Source organism: Oncorhynchus clarkii, chromosome 5, assembly GCF_045791955.1.
Source record: "Oncorhynchus clarkii lewisi isolate Uvic-CL-2024 chromosome 5, UVic_Ocla_1.0, whole genome shotgun sequence".
NCBI lineage: Eukaryota > Metazoa > Chordata > Actinopteri > Salmoniformes > Salmonidae > Oncorhynchus > Oncorhynchus clarkii.
The window spans coordinates 96,995,301-97,011,778 of NC_092151.1; the positions used below are offsets into that span (position 1 = coordinate 96,995,301).

General features: G+C 47.2%; 1 protein-coding gene across 6 annotated transcripts in view; it reads right to left on the reverse strand.

Moving 5' to 3' along the window:
- Positions 1 to 1,518: 1,518 nt before the first annotated feature.
- Positions 1,519 to 16,478, reverse strand: part of LOC139409593 (HECT and RLD domain containing E3 ubiquitin protein ligase 2) — a 217,678-nt gene continuing 202,718 nt past the window's right edge. For 5 of the 6 annotated variants that reach the window (XM_071154987.1, XM_071154989.1, XM_071154985.1 and 2 more), the window contains 5 exons: positions 16,000 to 16,112; positions 14,699 to 14,889; positions 12,774 to 12,879; positions 11,993 to 12,205; positions 1,519 to 4,068 (listed from right to left, as the gene is read on the reverse strand). In XM_071154987.1, the coding sequence (XP_071011088.1) occupies positions 3,796 to 4,068; positions 11,993 to 12,205; positions 12,774 to 12,879; positions 14,699 to 14,889; positions 16,000 to 16,112 (896 nt within the window). In that variant the 3' untranslated portion in view covers positions 1,519 to 3,795. The remainder of the gene's footprint in view (positions 4,069 to 11,992; positions 12,206 to 12,773; positions 12,880 to 14,698; positions 14,890 to 15,999; positions 16,113 to 16,478) is intronic. The other variant, XR_011634432.1, reaches the window with a different exon arrangement.

Here is a 16,478-nt window from a genome sequence, read left to right on the forward strand (position 1 = left end):
GCTGTGGTATTCACTGTAAGGTCTACAGCTGTGGTATTCACTAAGGTCTACAGCTGTGGTATTCACTGTAAGGTCTACAGCTGTTGTATTCACTGTAAGGTCTACAGCTGTGGTATTCACTGTAAGGTCTACAGCTGTGGTATTCACTAAGGTCTACAGCTGTGGTATTCACTAAGGTCTACAGCTGTGGTATTCACTGTAAGGTCTACAGCTGTGGTATTCACTGTAAGGTCTACAGCTGTGGTATTCACTGTAAGGTCTACAGCTGTGGTATTCACTGTAAGGTCTACAGCTGTTGTATTCACTGTAAGGTCTACAGCTGTGGTATTTACTGTAAGGTCTACAGCTGTGGTATTCACTAAGGTCTACAGCTGTGGTATTCACTGTAAGGTCTACAGCTGTGGTATTCACTGTAAGGTCTACAGCTGTGGTATTCACTGTAAGGTCTACAGCTGTGGTATTCACTGTAAGGTCTACAGCTGTGGTTTTCACTAAGGTCTACAGCTGTGGTATTCACTGTAAGGTCTACAGCTGTTGTATTCACTGTAAGGTCTACAGCTGTGGTATTCACTGTAAGGTCTACAGCTGTTGTATTCACTGTAAGGTCTACAGCTGTTGTATTCACTGTAAGGTCTACAGCTGTGGTATTCACTGTAAGGTCTACAGCTGTTGTATTCATTGTAAGGTCTACAGCTGTGGTATTCACTGTAAGGTCTACAGCTGTTGTATTCACTGTAAGGTCTACAGCTGTGGTATTCACTGTAAGGTCTACAGCTGTTGTATTCACTGTAAGGTCTACAGCTGTTGTATTCACTGTAAGGTCTACAGCTGTGGTATTCACTGTAAGGTCTACAGCTGTGGTATTCACTAAGGTCTACAGCTGTGGTATTCACTGTAAGGTCTACAGCTGTTGTGTTCACTGTAAGGTCTACAGCTGTGGTATTCACTGTAAGGTCTACAGCTGTGGTATTCACTAAGGTCTACAGCTGTGGTATTCACTAAGGTATACAGCTGTGGTATTCACTAAGGTATACAGCTGTGGTATTCACTAAGGTCTACAGCTGTGGTATTCACTAAGGTCTACAGCTGTGGTATTCACTAAGGTCTACAGCTGTGGTATTCACTAAGGTCTACAGCTGTGGTATTCACTGTAAGGTCTACAGCTGTGGTATTTGGTGCATGTGACTAATAACATTTGATTTGATTCAGAAAACTCAACAGCTGGATTTTTACCAGAGGAACTGAAGGTACAGTCCAAAACCCTTCCAAATGAGTTCCTTTAGACCAGGATGAAGAGTGGGTCGGCATACCAAATGACACCCTATTCACTATGTAGTGCACTGCTTTGGACCAGCACCATACTGGCCCTGGCCAAAAGTAGTGCACTACATAGGGAATAAGGTATTATTTGGGACAAAGGCTGGGACTTCCACAACTGCCTGTCCATTGTGTCACATTGTGGACTTCTCCTGGATCCATCCCTGCCGTGTCAGAAATAACACAAACTCCAGGCTTCAGTTGTTTTCATTTAAATGTATTAACATCATTTATTAACATTTATTATGTGGGAATGAGACCTTTTTCATAAGTACATGGCACTATATACATTCCAGAGGAAGGACCACTGTCTACACATGGTGTCAGGGGAGGGGTAGGGAGACAGGACACAGTCAGGAGGAGTAGGGGGACACGGAGGGGTAGGGAGACAGGACACAGTCAGGAGGGGTAGGGGAGACAGGACACTGTCAGGAGGGGTAGGGGAGACAGGACACGTCAGGAGGGGTAGGGGAGACAGGACACCGTCAGGAGGGGTAGGGGAGACAGGACACAGTCAGGAGGGGTAGCGGAGACAGGACACAATCAGGAGGGGTAGGGGAGACAGGACACAGTCAGGAGGGGTAGGGGAGACAGGACACAGTCAGGAGGGGTAGGGGAGACAGGACACAGTCAGGAGGGGTAGGGGGACACGGAGGGGTAGGGAGACAGGACACCGTCAGGAGGGGTAGGGGAGACAGGACACCGTCAGGAGGGGTAGGGGAGACAGGACACCGTCAGGAGGGGAAGGGGAGACAGGACACAGTCAAGAGGGGTAGGGAGACATGGAGGGGTAGGGAGACAGGACACAGTCAAGAGGGGTAGGGAGACAGGACACAGTCAAGAGGGGTAGGGAGACAGGACACAGTCAGGAGGGGTAGGGGGACATGGAGGGGTAGGGAGACAGGACACAGTCAAGAGGGGTAGGGAGACAGGACACAGTCAAGAGGGGTAGGGAGACAGGACACCGTCAGGAGGGGTAGGGAGACAGGACACAGTCAAGAGGGGTAGGGAGACAGGACACAGTCAGGAGGGGTAGGGGGACATGGAGGGGTAGGGAGACAGGACACAGTCAGGAGGGGTAGGGGAGACGGGACACAGTCAGGAGGGGTAGGGGAGACAGGACACAGTCAGGAGGGGTAGGGGGACATGGAGGGGTAGGGAGACAGGACACATTCAAAGATGCGTAAAATGGCAGCCCTATGGTATATTAGTGCACTACATTTGACCAGTGCCCTATGGTATATTAGTGCACTACATTTGACTAGTGCCCTATGGTATAGTAGTGCACTACATTTGACCAGTGCCCTATGGTATAGTAGTGCACTACATTTGACCAGTGCCCTATGGTATAGTAGTGCACTACATTTGACCAGTGCCCTATGGTATAGTAGTGCACTACATTTGACCAGTGCCCTATATTATAGTAGTGCACTACATTTGACCAGTGCCCTATGGTATAGTAGTGCACTACATTTGACCAGTGCCCTATGGTATAGTAGTGCACTATTTAGTGAATGTTGTGCCATTTGGAACGCACTTTAAAAAGTCACCCTTCACTTGGCTCTCTTCTCTTCTGATTGACACAACGTCAACTGTAAAACAATTGTTTTGTTAAAAATGTTCTTATAAAGAAACTCTACTGTTACCCAAAACAATAACTAAATAATACTACTCATTTTGTCACATGGTTTTACTGTACAACAAACTAGGGACAGACAGGTTCTGTAAGTAGTCACAGTTGTAGCACAGTGCTGGGACCGTAGATATAGAATCTATAGACAGGACCGCCAGTCAGCCCAGCCATTACGCCATCATTGATTTGAATGGGGGCTGTTCTATAGATGAAACACCCTGTTCTCTGTAACACCCACAGCTGTAACGTACACCACTTCAGATACACAACAACATTTACATGTGCAGCATCTCAACTCTCACTTCCTGTGTCTCCCAAATGGTAACCTATTCTCTATGTAGTGTACTGGACCCGGGAGCTGCTAGATAGGGATTAGGGTGCCATTTGGGATTCCACTGTCTGTCCGTCTCTTCTTCTCTTAAAGCACATTGAACATTATATATTTTTAGTAGAATGCAGGTATGTAATGATGTATTCATAGGTGATTAACTAACACAGACACAACTTTCATTTTAGTCATTACAGCTGAGCTTTTAATATGGGCCCTTCCTGCTCACCCTTAGGCTCCTGGAGTCAGGGGTCATAGGTCAGGGGTTTTAAGGGTCAGTGGCCTGTTAGGTAGTCCAGAGTGGAGTCAGAGAAGCTGGATCAGAGATCAGTGGCCTGTCAGGTAGTCCTGCGTGGAGTCAGAGAATCTGGATCAGGGGTTAGAGGTCAGGGGTCAGTGGCCTGTCAGGTAGTCCTGCGTGGAGTCGGAGAAGCTGTTTAGGAGTTAGAGGTCAGGGGTCAGTGGCCTGTTGGGTAGTCCTGCGTGGAGTCAGAGAAGCTGGATCAGGGGTCAGAGGTCAGTGGCCTGTCAGGTAGTCCTGCGTGGAGTCGGAGGCGAAGGAGTCTGCGTCCTCATTGTCCGAGTCTTCAGAGCTGTTGTCCGCGGCGGGTTCTCCGGTCAGAGCGATTCGAGCGTAGTCGTCTGTATCAATACTCTTACAGAAGTGGATGGCATATTTCAGCTTCTCCTCCAGCACCTGCTTACAGGAATACCTGGGCAGCTTGAGGAGAAAGAAACAGGTGTAGGACTCTGGTAGGAAGTGGTCTGGAGGGTTGTACTTATCCAGCACCTAGAACACAACGAAAGATCAACATGAAAACAGATAGATTTAAAAAAAGCTTTTATTTAACATTTCTTTAACCAGGGTGTCCCAAGTTGCCGTGGTACACCTGGTATACACTAACAGTCTATGTAGATGTTTCACTAACAGTCTATGTAGATGGTTCACTAACAGTCTATGTAGATGGTTCACTAACAGTCTATGCAGATGGTTCACTAACAGTCTATGCAGATGGTTCACTAACAGTCTATGCAGATGGTTCACTAACAGTCTATGCAGATGGTTCACTAACAGTCTATGCAGATGGTTCACTAACAGTCTATGCAGATGGTTCACTAACAGTCTATGCAGATGTATCACTAACAGTCTATGCAGATGTATCACTAACAGTCTATGCAGATGTTTCACTAACAGTCTATGTAGATGGTTCACTAACAGTCTATGCAGATGTTTCACTAACAGTCTATGTAGATGGTTCACTAACAGTCTATGCAGATGTTTCACTAACAGTCTATGCAGATGGTTCACTAACAGTCTATGCAGATGGTTCACTAACAGTCTATGCAGATGTTTCACTAACAGTCTATGTAGATGTTTCACTAACAGTCTATGCAGATGTATCACTAACAGTCTATGCAGATGTTTCACTAACAGTCTATGTAGATGGTTCACTAACAGTCTATGCAGATGTTTCACTAACAGTCTATGCAGATGGTTCACTAACAGTCTATGCAGATGGTTCACTAACCGTCTAGTAACAGGACTAATTAGTGTTACATGGTAGAGACAAATGATGTTTGATTCACTGATACACATCGCCCCCGGATCAAATGTTACAGATTCACAGACAAGCATCGCTCCCGGATCAAATGTTATAGATTCACAGACAAGCATCGCTCCCGGATCAAATGTTACAGATTCAAGGACAAGCATCGCTCCCGGATCAAATGTTACAGATTCACAGCCAAGCATCGCTCCCGGATCAAATGTTACAGATTCACTGATACACATCGCTCCCGGATCAAATGTTACAGATTCACAGACAAGCATCGCTCCCGGATCAAATGTTACAGATTCACAGACAAGCATCGCTCCCGGATCAAATGTTACAGATTCACAGACAAGCATCGCTCCCGGATCAAATGTTACAGATTCACTGATACACATCGCTCCCGGATCAAATGTTACAGATTCACAGACAAGCATCGCTCCCGGATCAAATGTTACAGATTCACAGACAAGCATCGCTCCCGGATCAAATGTTACAGATTCACAGACAAGCATCGCTCCCAGATCAAATGTTACAGATTCACAGACAAGCATCGCTCCCGGATCAAATGTTACAGATTCACAGACAAGCATCGGTCCCGGATCAAATGTTACAGATTCACAGACAAGCATCGCTCCCGGATCAAATGTTACAGATTCACAGACAAGCATCGCTCCCGGATCAAATGTTACAGATTCACAGACAAGCAACGGTCCCAGATCAAATGTTACAGATTCACTGACAAGCATCGGTCCCAGATCAAATGTTACAGATTCACTGATACACATCGCACCCGGATCAAATGTTACAGATTCACAGACAAGCATCGGTCCCGGATCAAATGTTACAGATTCACAGACAAGCATCGCTCCCGGATCAAATGTTACAGATTCACAGACAAGCATCGGTCCCGGATCAAATGTTACAGATTCACAGACAAGCATCGGTCCCGGATCAAATGTTACAGATTCACAGACAAGCATCGGTCCCGGATCAAATGTTACAGATTCACAGACAAGCATCGCTCCCGGATCAAATGTTACAGATTCACAGACAAGCAACGGTCCCAGATCAAATGTTACAGATTCACAGACAAGCAACGGTCCCAGATCAAATGTTACAGATTCACAGACAAGCATCGCTCCCGGATCAAATGTTACAGATTCACAGACAAGCATCGGTCCCGGATCAAATGTTACAGATTCACAGACAAGCATCGGTCCCAGATCAAATGTTACAGATTCACAGACAAGCAACGGTCCCGGATCAAATGTTCAATGAATGAAAAACATAATTTTTTTTAGCCAAATTGTGCACCAAAAAATGAACAGATACTCAAAATAATGATTTCTTAACTAAATATGAAATTAACAATATTTAAGAACATTGTATCGCTGGTGCGCGATGAGACAAGGACACCCCTACCGACCAAGCCCTCCCTAACCCGGGCGACGCTAGGCCAATTGTGCATCGCCCCACGGACCTCCCGGTCGCGGCCGGTTACGACAGAGCCTGGGCGCGAACCCAGGGACTCTGATGGCACAGCTGGTGCCCAGGGACTCTGATGGCACAGCGCCCTTAACCACTGCGCCACCCGGGAGGCCCCTATCCATTCATATTTTGAGGTTGGACGTTAGCACGTGGGGCACACCGATTTGTGTCACCTCGTTAGTCAGTGTGTGTTATACCTATGATGGTTTGCCATCTCGTTAGTGGGAAGATGTTTCACCTATGTTGGCCCAGGTGATATTTAAGAGTGTCTGGCCCAGGTGATATTTAAGAGTGTCTGGTCCAGGTGATATTTAAGAGTGTCTGGCCCAGGTGATATTTAAGAGTGTCTGGCCCAGGTGATATTTAAGAGTGTCTGGCCCAGGTGATATTTAAGAGTGTCTGGCCTAGGTGATATTTAAGAGTGTCTGGCCCAGTGCTCCAGTTGTCTTGATAGATGTGGAGGGTTAACACCTTTAGTTGGCCCAGGTGATATTTTTGAGTGTCTGGCCCAGGTGATATTTAAGAGTGTCTGGCCCAGGTGATATTTAAGAGTGTCTGGCCCAAGTGATATTTAAGAGTGTCTGGCCCAGGTGATATTTAAGAGTGTCTGGCCCAGGTGATATTTAAGAGTGTCTGGCCCAGGTGATATATGGCCCAAGTGATATTTAAGAGTGTCTGGCCCAAGTGATATTTAAGAGTGTCTGGCCCAGGTGATATTTAAGAGTGTCTGGCCCAGGTGATATTTAAGAGTGTCTGGCCCAGGTGATATTTAAGAGTGTCTGGCCCAGGTGATATTTAAGAGTGTCTGGCCCAGGTGATATTTAAGAGTGTCTGGCCCAGTGCTCCAGTTGTCTTGATAGATGTGGAGGGTTAACACCTTTAGTTGGCCCAGGTGATATTTTTGAGTGTCTGGCCCAGGTGATATTTAAGAGTGTCTGGCCCAGGTGATATTTAAGAGTGTCTGGCCCAGGTGATATTTAAGAGTGTCTGGCCCAGGTGATATTTAAGAGTGTCTGGCCCAGTGCTCCAGTTGTCTTGATAGATGTGGAGGGTGAACACCGTTAGTTGGCCCAGGTGATATTTAAGAGTGTCTGGCCCAGGTGATATTTAAGAGTGTCTGGCCCAGGTGATATTTAAGAGTGTCTGGCCCAGGTGATATTTAAGAGTGTCTGGCCCAGGTGATATTTAAGAGTGTCTGGCCCAGGTGATATTTAAGAGTGTCTGGCCCAGGTGATATTTAAGAGTGTCTGGCCCAGGTGATATTTAAGAGTGTCTGGCCCAGTGCTCCAGTTGTCTTGATAGATGTGGAGGGTTAACACCTTTAGTTGGCCCAGGTGATATTTTTGAGTGTCTGGCCCAGGTGATATTTAAGAGTGTCTGGCCCAGGTGATATTTAAGAGTGTCTGGCCCAGGTGATATTTAAGAGTGTCTGGCCCAGGTGATATTTAAGAGTGTCTGGCCCAGGTGATATTTAAGAGTGTCTGGCCCAGTGCTCCAGTTGTCTTGATAGATGTGGAGGGTGAACACCGTTAGTTGGCCCAGGTGATATTTAAGAGTGTCTGGCCCAGGTGATATTTAAGAGTGTCTGGCCCAGGTGATATTTAAGAGTGTCTGGCCCAGGTGATATTTAAGAGTGTCTGGCCCAGGTGATATTTAAGAGTGTCTGGCCTAGGTGATATTTAAGAGTGTCTGGCCCAGTGCTCCAGTTGTCTTGATAGATGTGGAGGGTTAACACCGTCAGTTGGCCCAGGTGATATTTTTGAGTGTCTGGCCCAGGTGATATTTAAGAGTGTCTGGCCCAGGTGATATTTAAGAGTGTCTGGCCCAGGTGATATTTAAGAGTGTCTGGCCCAGGTGATATTTAAGAGTGTCTGGCCCAGGTGATATTTAAGAGTGTCTGGCCCAGTGCTCCAGTTGTCTTGATAGATGTGGAGGGTGAACACCGTTAGTTGGCCCAGGTGATATTTAAGAGTGTCTGGCCCAGGTGATATTTAAGAGTGTCTGGCCCAGGTGATATTTAAGAGTGTCTGGCCCAGGTGATATTTAAGAGTGGCTGGCCCAGGTGATATTTAAGAGTGGCAGGCCCAGGTGATATTTAAGAATGTCTTGCCCAGGTGATATTTAAGAGTGTCTGGCCCAGTGCTCCAGTTGTCTTGATAGATGTGGAGGGTGAACACCGTTAGTTGGCCCAGGTGATATTTAAGAGTGTCTGGCCCAGGTGATATTTAAGAGTGTCTGGCCCAGGTGATATTTAACAGTGTCTGGCCCAGGTGATATTTAAGAGTGTCTGGCCCAGGTGATATTTAAGAGTGTCTGGCCCAGGTGATATTTAAGAGTGTCTGGCCCAGGTGATATTTAAGAGTGTCTGGCCCAGGTGATATTTAAGAGTGTCTGGCCCCAGGTGATATTTAAGAGTGTCTGGCCCAGTGCTCCAGTTGTCTTGATAGATGTGGAGGGTGAACACCGTTAGTTGGCCCAGGTGATATTTAAGAGTGTCTGGCCCAGGTGATATTTAAGAGTGTCTGGCCCAGGTGATATTTAAGAGTGTCTGGCCCAGGTGATATTTAAGAGTGGCTGGCCCAGGTGATATTTAAGAGTGTCTGGCCCAGGTGATATTTAAGAGTGTCTGGCCCAGGTGATATTTAAGAGTGTCTGGCCCAAGTGATATTTAAGAGTGTCTGGCCCAGGTGATATTTAAGAGTGTCTGGCCCAGGTGATATTTAAGAGTGTCTGGCCTAGGTGATATTTAAGAGTGTCTGGCCCAGGTGATATTTAAGAGTGTCTGGCCCAGGTGATATTTAAGAGTGTCTGGCCCAGTGCTCCAGTTGTCTTGATAGATGTGGAGGGTTAACACCTTTAGTTGGCCCAGGTGATATTTTTGAGTGTCTGGCCCAGGTGATATTTAAGAGTGTCTGGCCCAGGTGATATTTAAGAGTGTCTGGCCCAGGTGATATTTAAGAGTGTCTGGCCCAGGTGATATTTAAGAGTGTCTGGCCCAGTGCTCCAGTTGTCTTGATAGATGTGGAGGGTGAACACCGTTAGTTGGCCCAGGTGATATTTAAGAGTGTCTGGCCCAGGTGATATTTAAGAGTGTCTGGCCCAGGTGATATTTAAGAGTGTCTGGCCCAGGTGATATTTAAGAGTGTCTGGCCCAGGTGATATTTAAGAGTGTCTGGCCCAGGTGATATTTAAGAGTGTCTGGCCCAGTGCTCCAGTTGTCTTGATAGATGTGGAGGGTGAACACCGTTAGTTGGCCCAGGTGATATTTAAGAGTGTCTGGCCCAGGTGATATTTAAGAGTGTCTGGCCCAGGTGATATTTAAGAGTGTCTGGCCCAGGTGATATTTAAGAGTGTCTGGCCCAGGTGATATTTAAGAGTGTCTGGCCTAGGTGATATTTAAGAGTGTCTGGCCCAGTGCTCCAGTTGTCTTGATAGATGTGGAGGGTTAACACCGTCAGTTGGCCCAGGTGATATTTTTGAGTGTCTGGCCCAGGTGATATTTAAGAGTGTCTGGCCCAGGTGATATTTAAGAGTGTCTGGCCCAGGTGATATTTAAGAGTGTCTGGCCCAGGTGATATTTAAGAGTGTCTGGCCCAGGTGATATTTAAGAGTGTCTGGCCCAGGTGATATTTAAGAGTGTCTGGCCCAGTGCTCCAGTTGTCTTGATAGATGTGGAGGGTGAACACCGTTAGTTGGCCCAGGTGATATTTAAGAGTGTCTGGCCCAGGTGATATTTAAGAGTGTCTGGCCCAGGTGATATTTAAGAGTGTCTGGCCCAGGTGATATTTAAGAGTGGCTGGCCCAGGTGATATTTAAGAGTGGCAGGCCCAGGTGATATTTAAGAATGTCTTGCCCAGGTGATATTTAAGAGTGTCTGGCCCAGTGCTCCAGTTGTCTTGATAGATGTGGAGGGTGAACACCGTTAGTTGGCCCAGGTGATATTTAAGAGTGTCTGGCCCAGGTGATATTTAAGAGTGTCTGGCCCAGGTGATATTTAACAGTGTCTGGCCCAGGTGATATTTAAGAGTGTCTGGCCCAGGTGATATTTAAGAGTGTCTGGCCCAGGTGATATTTAAGAGTGTCTGGCCCAGGTGATATTTAAGAGTGTCTGGCCCAGGTGATATTTAAGAGTGTCTGGCCCAGGTGATATTTAAGAGTGTCTGGCCCAGTGCTCCAGTTGTCTTGATAGATGTGGAGGGTGAACACCGTTAGTTGGCCCAGGTGATATTTAAGAGTGTCTGGCCCAGGTGATATTTAAGAGTGTCTGGCCCAGGTGATATTTAAGAGTGTCTGGCCCAGGTGATATTTAAGAGTGGCTGGCCCAGGTGATATTTAAGAGTGGCAGGCCCAGGTGATATTTAAGAATGTCTTGCCCAGGTGATATTTAAGAGTGTCTGGCCCAGTGCTCCAGTTGTCTTGATAGATGTGGAGGGTGAACACCGTTAGTTGGCTCTCCCTATTTGATTTGTAGACAAACGTTCCTTTATCTGATCTTCCCTGTTTTCGTCCATATATCTAGATACGTATGTTTTCTGTATGGTACCAGTCCATGTGTCTAGATACGTTTGGTACCAGTCCATGTGTCTAGATACGTATGGTTCCTGTATGGTATCAGTCCATGTATCTAGATACGTATGGCACCTGTCCATGTATCTAGATACGTATGGTACCAGTCCATGTGTCTAGATACGTATGGTTCCTGTATGGTACCAGTCCATGTATCTAGATACGTATGGCACCTGTCCATGTATCTAGATACGTATGGTACCAGTCCATGTGTCTAGATACGTATGGTTGCTGTATGGTACCAGTCCATGTATCTAGATATATATGGTTCCTGTATGGTACCAGTCCATGTATCTAGATACATATGGTACCTGTATGGTACCAGTCCATGTGTCTAGATACGTATGGTACCTGTCCATGTATCTAGATATATATGGTTCCTGTATGGTACCAGTCCATGTATCTAGATATATATGGTTCCTGTATGGTACCAGTCCATGTGTCTAGATACGTATGGTTCCTGTATGGTACCAGTCCATGTATCTAGATACGCATGGTACCAGTCCATGTGTCTAGATACGTATGGTTCCTGTATGGTACCAGTCCATGTGTCTAGATACGTATGGTTCCTGTGTGGTACCAGTCCATGTATCTAGATACGTATGGTACCAGTCCATGTGTCTAGATACGTATGGTTCCTGTATGGTACCAGTCCATGTATCTAGATACGTATGGTACCAGTCCATGTGTCTAGATACATATGGTTCCTGTATGGTACCAGTCCATGTGTCTAGATACGTATGGTTCCTGTGTGGTACCAGTCCATGTATCTAGATACGTATGGTACCAGTCCATGTGTCTAGATACGTATGGTTCCTGTATGGTACCAGTCCATGTATCTAGATACGTATGGTACCAGTCCATGTGTCTAGATACGTATGGTTCCTGTGTGGTACCAGTCCATGTATCTAGATACGTTTGGTACCAGTCCATGTGTCTAGATACGTATGGTTCCTGTATGGTACCAGTCATTCCAGACCAGTATAGAGTCGTTCCTGAAAGGGCAGATGCACATCTCTAGTAGAGAGGTTCAACTGATTCAAATGTCTTGGACAAGAAAGAGATTGATTAATTGACTGGCTGCCTGGCTGACTGACAAGTTCTCACCTGGACAACAAAGTCTCGTCCTCTGAAGTCAGCGATGGTGCGTGGGAGGCGTGTCCGTCCCCAGACGAAGCGCAGGAACAGAGATCTCTCTGTGTTGGAGAAGGACTCCATGACCTCCCAGAACCAGTGGATGAGAGGAGAGGTTGGCTCAACACCTTTATAGGTGGCTACTGACTTCAACAGGTGGAGGGGGATGTCTGGACTGCCGCACACCTGGACACAGACGACAGGAGGGAGAGGGATGGACACAAGGCTGCTTATTCCTTACAGTTCACTGTTTATGACCAGGGCCCAGACAGGGTGACATACCAGGCTAGGACACTCACACAGAGAGAGAGAGAGAGAGAGAGAGAGAGAGAGAGAGAGAGACAGAGACCGTGAAGAGACAGAGAGACACTGAAAGAGAGAGAGAGACAGCAAGAGAGAGACAGCAAGAGAGAGAGAGACAGCAAGAGAGAGAGAGAGACAGCAAGAGAGAGAGAGAGACAGCAAGAGAGAGAGAGACAACAAGAGAGAGAGAGACTGCAAGAGAGAGAGAGACTGCAAGAGAGAGAGAGACACTAAGTGAGAGAGAGACAGCGAGAGAGCGAGACAGCAAGAGAGAGAGAGACAGCAAGAGAGAGAGAGACAGCAAGAGAGAGAGAGACAGCAAGAGAGAGAGAGACAGCAAGAGAGAGAGAGACAGCGAGACAGAGAGAGAGACAGCGAGAGACAGAGGGAGAGACAGAGGGAGAGAGAGGGAGAGAGACAGAGACTGTAAACTAGTTCTGTATGTACTTACCATTGTCTCTAGCTCATATCCTGTGAAGAGGGAGAGCAGAGGGACAGGTACGACCCGAGCCATCCCTTCCCTCACAGCTGACACCTGCTCATCAAACTCATGGAGCCTGGGGGAGACAGACAGGTACACGTGGTAAAACCAGGTGATATGTAGGAACACTGGTGATCGGTAGCACCCAGTTTAGAGGGAACACTGCTGATATGTAGGAACATTGGTGATCAGTAGCACCCAGTTTAGAGGGAACAATGGTGATCGGTAGCACCCAGCTTAGAGGGAACAATGGTGATCGGTAGCACCCAGTTTAGAGGGAACCCTGGTGATATGTAGGAACACTGGTGATCGGTAGCACCCAGTTTAGAGGGAACACTAGTGATCAGTAGCACCCAGTTTAGAGGGAACACTGGTGATATGTAGGAACACTGGTGATCGGTAGCACCCAGCTTAGAGGGAACACTGCTGATCGGTAGCAGCCAGCTTAGAGGGAACACTGGTGATCGGTAGCACCCAGTTTAGAGGGAACACTGGTGATCAGTAGCACCCAGCTTAGAGGGAACACTGCTGATATGTAGGAACACTGGTGATCGGTAGCACCCAGTTTAGAGGGAACACTGGTGATCAGTAGCACCCAGCTTAGAGGGAACACTGCTGATATGTAGGAACACTGGTGATCGGTAGCACCCAGCTTAGAGGGAACACTGCTGATCGGTAGCAGCCAGCTTAGAGGGAACACTGGTGATCGGTAGCACCCAGTTTAGAGGGAACACTGGTGATCAGTAGCACCCAGCTTAGAGGGAACACTGCTGATATGTAGGAACACTGGTGATCGGTAGCACCCAGCTTAGAGGGAACACTGGTGATCGGTAGCAGCCAGCTTAGAGGGAACACTGGTGATCGGTAGCACCCAGTTTAGAAGGAACACTGGTGATCGGTAGCACCCAGCTTAGAGGGAACACTGGTGATCGGTAGCACCCAGTTTAGAGGGAACACTGGTGATCGGTAGCGCCCAGCTTAGAGGGAACACTGGTGATCAGTAGCACCCAGCTTAGAGGGAACACTGCTGATATGTAGGAACACTGGTGATCGGTAGCACCCAGCTTAGAGGGAACACTGGTGATCGGTAGCACCCAGCTTAGAGGGAACACTGGTGATCAGTAGCACCCAGCTTAGAGGGAACACTGGTGATATGTAGGAACACTGGTGATCGGTAGCACCCAGTTAAGAGGGAACACTGGTGATCGGTAGCACCCAGTTTAGAGGGAACACTGGTGATCGGTAGCACCCAGTTTAGAGGGAACACTGGTGATCGGTAGCACCCAGTTTAGAGGGAACACTGGTGATCGGTAGCACCCAGCTTAGAGGGAACACTGGTGATCGGTAGCACCCAGTTTAGAGGGAACACTGGTGATCGGTAGCACCCAGCTTAGAGGGAACACTGGTGATCAGTAGCACCCAGCTTAGAGGGAACACTGCTGATATGTAGGAACACTGGTGATCGGTAGCACCCAGCTTAGAGGGAACACTGGTGATCGGTAGCACCCAGCTTAGAGGGAACACTGGTGATCAGTAGCACCCAGCTTAGAGGGAACACTGGTGATCAGTAGCACCCAGCTTAGAGGGAACACTGCTGATATGTAGGAACACTGGTGATCGGTAGCACCCAGCTTAGAGGGAACACTGGTGATCGGTAGCACCCAGTTTAGAGGGAACACTGGTGATCAGTAGCACCCAGTTTAGAGGGAACACTGCTGATATGTAGGAACACTGGTGATCGGTAGCACCCAGTTAAGAGGGAACACTGGTGATCGGTAGCACCCAGTTTAGAGGGAACACTGGTGATCGGTAGCACCCAGCTTAGAGGGAACACTGGTGATCGGTAGCACCCAGTTTAGAGGGAACACTGGTGATATATATGTAGTTGTTTTCACCTGTAGTTGATGGCGAGGCGGACATACTCGGCCCTGTTCTCCAGGGTGATGTGGGAGTATTTAGAGCTCAGCTGGATATCCTGTCCGCTGGCGTTAGGGACTGTGAAGGGGAGAGTCATGCCCTCTAACTCCACAGCCGTGGCCTCGTTGTCTCTGATGTACATCAGGCCAGGTATAAAGTCTTTATCCACCTGAAGAGGAAGAGAACAACACTCCATTCAAATACAAGTGTAAAAATGACACGAGAAAAGACCAGTGGCCTTGACTTTGGTTTTACGTGTTTTCCATCTAAATTTGTGTTTTTCACTTGACTGTCCATCTCTACAGTCTAGGAAACCTTGAACGGGAATCTCATGGGAGTTGGCTCTTAGGAGAGGAATGCATTTTTGACATTGTTTTAAGTGAAAGTCATAACTCACATTTTGCATGTGAGTCCTCTCTGATTACTATCAGTGTGTATACACAGTATGACTGAGTGAGTGATGCTCTCTGGCTGTATTCTGGTGCTGGGTAAATTCCTGTGTAACCTTCAGTAAAGCTTTGGGGCTAACCCGCGTGACAACAGAGGCTTTGTGAGGAAACAGCCTCTTCCTGTATCACGGTCAGGCTGAACACGTTCCAGAATCTCATGATTACAGCGTGGACGCAGGAGAGATGCACACGGTACCACAGTACACACTAGTCTCTCACACACAGTCACACAACAGGCTGAAGATGGGGCGTATACACAGACACACAATATAGTAATATTAACTGAATTCAGGGAAATCTTGACTATAGACCTGTTTAACTGTCATTAGAGAGTATATGCAGAATTTGATTTGACCGGCTAAATGGCATACTTGTTAAGACCTTTTGAATAACTTTTGCAAATACAATTACAGTAGAAGGTATATGTAGTCAACACTGTAACCCAGCCTGTTAACTACAGTAGAAGGTATATGTAGTCAACACTGTAACCCAGCCTGTTAACTACAGTAGAAGGTATATGTAGTCAACACTGTAACCCAGCCTGTTAACTACAGTAGAAGGTATATGTAGTCAACACTGTCACCCAGCCTGTTAACTACAGTAGAAGGTATATGTAGTCAACACTGTAACCCAGCCTGTTAACTACAGTAGAAGGTCAACACAGTCGGAGCACAGCACCCCTCCCTCCCAACACACACACACAGCACCCCTCCCACCCTCCCATCACACACACACAGCACCCCTCCCAACACACACACACTTCTAACTAAGTCCTGAACTTACTGATACTCAACACAGACACACACGAGCAGACAGTGCAGGTACAGTACCTCACTAAGGTCAGCGATGGTGAGGTTCATCCCAGCCAGCTGTTTCCAGACAGGTTCAGCCAGGTTGAGACTGAGAGGGGATCCTGTACGGATGGCTATGCCCAGGAGCACTCCTACAGGACAGAGATCTCCATTAGACTGGGTTAGGGTTGAGACAGAGATACAGGACAGAGATCTCCATTAGACTGGGTTAGGGTTGAGACAGAGATACAGGACAGAGATCTCCATTAGACTGGGTTAGGGTTGAGACAGAGATACAGGACAGAGATCTCCATTAGACTGGGTTAGGGTTGAGACAGAGATACAGGACAGAGATCTCCATTAGACTGGGTTAGGGTTGAGACAGAGATACAGGACAGAGATCTCCATTAGACTGGGTTAGGGTTGAGACAGAGATACAGGACAGAGATCTCCATTAGACTGGGTTAGGGTTGAGACAGAGATACAGGACAGAGATCTCCATTAGACTGGGTTAGGGT